Below are 6,216 nucleotides of genomic sequence, written 5' to 3'. Positions count from 1 at the left end.
GCCTTCTTGCTCTTCCTCTTCTGACTCCCCGGGATCCTGTTACCTTCTCCTTGTCTGGGTTGGCTACTCTCAAGCATCCTGGTTAGCTGGAGGAGCTGATCCATGTCCTTGGTAAATTCCAGAAGAGTGCCCTCAGAGACACTTTGGGCAGGGCCATCAGAGCCATAGCTGGGAGCTTTCTCCGAGGGCAGGTGCTCAGGACGGTGGAAACCTTCCAGGTCTTCCCTGAGCTCTGGCTCAGGCATCTGGGGAGTGCTGCAGGGATCCATGGACAGGGAGAAGTAAGAGTAGTCCACGGCGACATACGTCAGCATGAAGTTGATGGTGACAATGGGGGCCAGAACATTCACCTGACCCACAAGGACAAAGGCCATGGTCACAAAGCTGGTCAGGCAGATGGCAGCTACAGGTGTTTTACTTGGCCCTTTCTGCAAAAACAAAAATAACACACAGAGCTACGACATTCCAGACAGAAACTTTTAGAAATTTCAGAAGTCATATGACAAAAACACATGATAATGGCTCAGCCACTTCTCCCCATGTGACTGTTCATCTATAAACTTGGGCTAATAATATCCAACTCAAGGGGTTACTGTGAGATCGGAGCTAAAACATACAAATTGCTTAACAGGCACTGACACACAGTAGATTCCTAAAGTGCCACAGGTATTCGTTGTATTAGTAACTTTTTTTTTTTTTTTGAGTTGGCATGCTCACGACCACTGCAACCTCAATCTGCTGGGCTTAGGTGATCCTTCTGCCTCAGCCTTCCAAGTAGCTGAAACTACAGGCACATGCCACCACACCTGGCTTATTTTTTGATTTATTATGAAGACAAGGTCTCACCAAGCTGTCCAGGTTGGTCTTGAACCCCCAGGATCAGGCAATCCTCTCGCCTCGGCTTCCCAAAGTGCTGGGATTATAGGCTGAGCTGCCGTACCCAGCCTGTATTAGTAACTATTAACATGGGGCATGATTACAGAACTTTGACTTCCCAAATATTTTCTTTTTTCTTTCACTGGGTTTTAACACCAGCCTAGGAAATCAAAGAGATGTAAAGTTGATTCTTCCTGGGGAGCAGCAGATCCCAGAAGACATAGCAGAATCATTGGCAACTGGAGGAAGAGAATTTTGATCCTAAACATCCACACATGTACACATTCATACACACTTACACACATTTGTTCTTTTTTTTTTTTTTCTGAGTTGGAGTCTTACTCCATCGCCCAGGCTGGAGTGCAGTGGCACACTCACGGCCACTCCAGGGTCGACCTGCTGGGCTCCAGCAATCTTTCCGCCTCAGTCTTCCACATAGCCAGAACGACAGGCTCATGCTACCATGCCTGGCTAATTTTTTTTATTTATTGTAGAGACCAGGTCTCACCAAGTTGCCCGGGCTGGTCTTGAACCCACGGGCTCAGGAAATCCCAAAGTGCTGGGATTATAGGTTGCCTTGGCTTCCCAAAGTGCTGGGATTATAGGTTGAGTCACCGAGCTTGGCCCACACACTTGTTCTTAATGGAGGTGGGTAGGGTGCCCTTCAGGTGGATAAAAGTGGGAAAAATGTGCCAACTGTCACTCCTGGGAGCTAGTCATCACAGTCACTGACATAATTCTGAGACCAAAAGCAATAGTCACTTCTCAGTCTACACCTTTTTTGGTCCAAGAACTACATTTGACCTAGGTGGTTCCTCCCTCCTTTTTGAATGATTTTCTTCACCTACCTTCTCTTTATTTGCCTTTCTCCTCACTGACTACTCCCACTCACTTTCTGTGGCTGGCACTTCATGTCTATGAACTCTACACTTAAAGCAGCCCAGGGTTCCATCTTCAGACCTCTTCTCTAAATACAGAGTCTGACCATTAAGTTCATGAACTTGCCACTGTGTGCTTACGTTGGCAGCACTGTACCAGCGACTCAGCAAGGTTTCGTAACCTTGGGATATCCGTGTCTCACAGCTGTGTTCACGTCAGTGTGCAGCACCGAGTGCTGAGTGGCATTCATTACCATTGCTGAGTGTTTTTGTGTGTCAGTGAGAGAATGTCAGAGCTGGAATGAGAACAACAAAAAAATATTAATCTTCTTGTGAAACTTGGCAAGAGTGGGAGTGAAGTAAGGCACATGTTAGACCAAGTGTATGAGGATCATGCCATGAAGAAAATGGCAGTATACAAATGGATTAAATGTTTTTCTGAGGGGAGAGAAAGTGTCACTGATAATGAGAGGTCAGGACGGCCAGTAACGAGCACAACTGACAAAAACATTGCAAAAATTCATCAAATTGTGTGTCAAAGTTGTCGGCTGACTATGAGAAGCACAGCAGACCAAATAAACATTGACAGAGAAACAGTTAGGAAATCTTAACTGAAAACCTTGGCATGAGAAAGGTGTGTGCAAAAATGGTCCTGAAGGAGCTCTTGCGTCACAACACAACTCAGCACGTCAGCTCACACAACACTGTCTCGGGAGAGTTTTTAGCCAGTAAACAAATGACTGTATTGGAACACCCTCCCTACTCACCTGATCTGGCCCCCAATGACTATTTTCTTTGGAGGATTGCCTGAGTCCAGGGGTTCGAGACCAGCCAGGGCAACTTGGTGAGACCTCATCTCTACAATAAATCACAAAAACTAGTGGCGGCGTGTGTCTGTAGTTCCAACGACTTGGAAGACTGAGGCAGAAGGATCACCTAAGCCCAGCAGGTCAAGACCATAGTGGCCGTGAACATGCTACTGCACTCCAGTCTGGGCGACAGAGTAAGACTCCAACTCAAAAAAATAAATAAATAAATAAGAAAGGAAGACATTTTGGTGATATTCAGAACATTAAGTGCAATACGATGACAGCTCTGCGGGCCATTCCAGAAAAAGAATTCTAAAAATGCTTTGATGGGTGAAATAGGTGCTGACGTCCGTGCATAGCTTCCCAGGGGGAGTACTACTTTGAAGGTGACTGTAGTGATATTCAGCAAGAAGGTATGTAGTCCTTTTTCTCGAATGAGTTTGCAAACTTAATTGTCAGACCGCGTACACTCTCTCCCTGGGTGATCTCAACCAGATTTGTGGTTTTAAATATCAACTTTATGCTCACAATTCCCCAATTTGACTTTCCAGCCCAAAGCATTCCCCAGAAATCCAGGCTTAAATATCCACCTGCAAACTTAATGATGTTTAATAGCATCTCAAACTGAATGTGTCCAAAACCAAACTGCTGTTCCCCACCCCTCAGATCCACCTCTTCCGCAGTCTCCATCTCAGACAAGGGCAATGCTGTTCTCAGCGAAGCAAAAGTCTTGACGCCTCTTCCCATTTTCTCACACTCCATCAGCAAACATTGTCAGCTTTACCCTCAGGGATACAGACAGAAGCCAACCTCTGCTCCTACCTCCTACTGCTGGCAGGCCGGCATGCAAAGGCAGGCATAGAAGCCACTTCCGGATCTGGCCCCACACCTTCCACATGTGTTCCTCTCCTTACCGAGGGTTGGAATAGACAGTAGCCTTGGAAACCACAGGCTGAAGATGGCAAGGTCATCACCAGCCTGAGTCTCTGAGGATCATGCCCCTACCAACCTGAAACACCTTTCCCAGAACTTCAGAGTAAAAAGCTTACAAATAAACCAAAAAAAAAAAAAAAAAAAAAGACCGAGCATGGTGGCTCACACCTGTAATCCCAGCACTTTGGGAGGCAGAGGTGAGAGGATTGCCAGAGCCCGCAGGTTCAAGACCAACCTGAGCAACATAGTGAGACCTCGTTACTACAATAAATCAAAAAATTAGTTGGGCACGGTGGCATGTGCCTGTAGTTCCAGCTACTTGTAAAGCTGAAGCAAAAGGATCACCTGAGCCCAGTAGGCTGAGGCTGTAGTGACTGTGAGTGTGCCACTGCACTCCAGCCTGGGCAACAGAGTGAGGCTCCAACTAAAAAAAAAAAAAAGAAGCCAGGCGTGGTGGCTCAAGTCTAATTCAATTACTTTGGGAGGCCGAGGTGAGAGGATTGCCTGAGCTCAGGAGTTCAAGACCTGCCTGGACAACTTGATGAGACCTCATCTCTATAGTAAATCAAAAAAATCAGCCGGGTGTGGTAGCGCGTGTTTGTAGTTCCAGCTACTTGGAAGGCTGAGGCGGAAGGATCGACTGAGCCCAGCAGGCTGAGGTTGGGGTGGCCATGAGTGTGCCACTACACTCCAACCTGGGCAACAGACTGAGACTCCAACTCAAAATAAATAAAATAAATAAAATAAAATAAAATTTAATCATATACAAAGAAGTTCTGGGGGGAAAAGTATCTAAATTTAAAAGACAGATAACAAATTAGGGAAAATATTCGTAATACATATACAAAGAGTCAATCTTCCTAACAAAGAAAGAGTTTCTAGAAATTAAGAAGAAAATGATCAATGATCACAGAAAAAATATAAAAAACTCTTAAATAGAGGAAAAGATACTCAACCTCATCTGTGATGAGAGTAGTACAATCACAAGTGTCCTCAGAGATGATCTCCCACTATACAACTGGCTACAATTCACATTTGACACTGAGCTGTGGACAGGCTCATCGCTGACACTAAGGCTGTTGCCTCTGGCAAGCGTGCACATGGGGGTCCACAGGCCATGCTGTCTAAATATTTACAGTCAGAAACCAAGCTGACAACCTGTCAAATCACATGTGTGCTAGCCTTCTTCCTAGGCAAACATTCCTTCATGATGATGGGGAAGCCCAGGCTCATGTTGAGAATTCTCACACTCCTCATACTTCCTCACTGAAAGATGGCCACGCCCATGCCCCTTCTCTCCCCAGACCATACAGTGGGGAGCCTCACATGCCCATGTGGTCTCTCAGCCTATACCCTGGCCCTAGAGAAGAAGAGGCCCTTGCAGATCCTGGAAGTGGGCTGGGAGACACCTGGTAAGACAGTCCGGGGTGCAGTACACCCGCAATGTGGGCTAGAATGGGGGACAATGGGATCCAGGCGAGCATGTCCCTTTGGCCTCACAAACTTCTTAGATCCAAGGACCAGCAGAATTCTATAAAGCAGGATATTTTGGCCAGAGTCTAAGAGTGGACTGGCCGTGGGAAGACAGACACTCACTCTCACACATGGCAGGGAAAAGTAAGAATCACAGGACAGGCTCAGTGGCTCAGATTGTAATCCCAGCACTTTGGGAGGCCGAGGCTAGTGGATTGCCTGAGCCCGCAGGTTCGAGACCAGCCCAGGCAACTTGGTGAGACCTTGTCTCTACGTTAAATCCAAAATGAGCTGGGCTCGGTGGCTCAGCCTGTAATCCCGCGCCTTTGGGAAGCTGAGTTGAGTGGATTGCCTGAGCCCGCGGGTTTGAGACCCGTCTGGGCAACTTGGCGACACCTCATCTCCATAATAAATCAAAAATTAGCCGGGCGTGGTAGTGCGCGCCTGTAGTTCCAGCTGCTTGGAAGGCTGAGGCAGATGGATCGCCGGAGTCCAGCAGGTCGAGGCTGTGGTGGCTGGAAGCGGCCACTGCACTCCAGTCTGGGTGACAGAGTGAGACTCCAACTCAAAAAATAAAAATAAAAATAAATAAATCCAAAATGAGCTGGGCATGGTAGCATGCGCCTGTAGTTCCAGCTACTTGGAAGTCTGAGGCAGAAGGATTGCCGGAGCCCAGCAGGTCGAGGCTTCATGGCTGGGAGCGACCACTGCACTCCAGTCTGGGCGACAGAGTGAGACTCCAACTCAAAAGAAAAAAAAAACTAATAAATGGGCCGGGCTTGGTGGTTCAGCCTGTAATCCCAGCACTTCAGGAGGCTGAGGCAAGTGGATTGCCTGAGCCCGTAGGTTCGAGACCCACCTAGGCAACTTGGTGAGACCTCGTCTCTACAATAAATCAAAAATTAGCCGGGCGTGGTAGCGTGTGCCTGTAGTTCTGACTACTTGGAAGGCTGAGGTGGAAGGATTGCTGGAGCCCAGCAGGTTGAGGCTGGGGTAGTCAGGAGCATGCCACTGCACTCCAGTCTGGGCGACAGAGTGAGATGCTGACTCAAAAAAAAAACCAGAAAAGAAAAACTAACAAAAACAAATGCTGAGCTGGGCTCCGTGGCTCAGCCTGTAATCCCGTGCCTTTGGGAGGCTGAGATAAGTGGATTGCCTGAGCCCGCGGGTTCGAGACCCGCCTGGGCAACTTGGTGAGACCTCATCTCTACAATAAATAAAAAAAAAAAATTAGCCGGGTGTGGTAG

At 47.5% G+C, this 6,216-nt stretch overlaps 1 protein-coding gene across 1 annotated transcript in view; it reads right to left on the bottom strand.

The window, feature by feature from the left end:
• The window catches only part of SLC12A8 (solute carrier family 12 member 8), a 145,016-nt gene that overhangs the window by 27,997 nt on the left and 110,803 nt on the right, over positions 1 to 6,216 (bottom strand). The window contains exon 11 of the mRNA XM_021706352.1: positions 3 to 428. Within this exon, the coding sequence (XP_021562027.1) occupies positions 3 to 428 (426 nt within the window). The remainder of the gene's footprint in view (positions 1 to 2; positions 429 to 6,216) is intronic.

This window comes from Carlito syrichta, unplaced genomic scaffold, assembly GCF_000164805.1.
Source record: "Carlito syrichta isolate Samal-C Ts95f unplaced genomic scaffold, Tarsius_syrichta-2.0.1 Scaffold315477, whole genome shotgun sequence".
Taxonomy (NCBI): Eukaryota; Metazoa; Chordata; class Mammalia; order Primates; family Tarsiidae; genus Carlito; species Carlito syrichta.
Note: the sequence above shows the minus strand (reverse complement) of the source record. Positions and strands in the feature narration are given on the sequence as shown.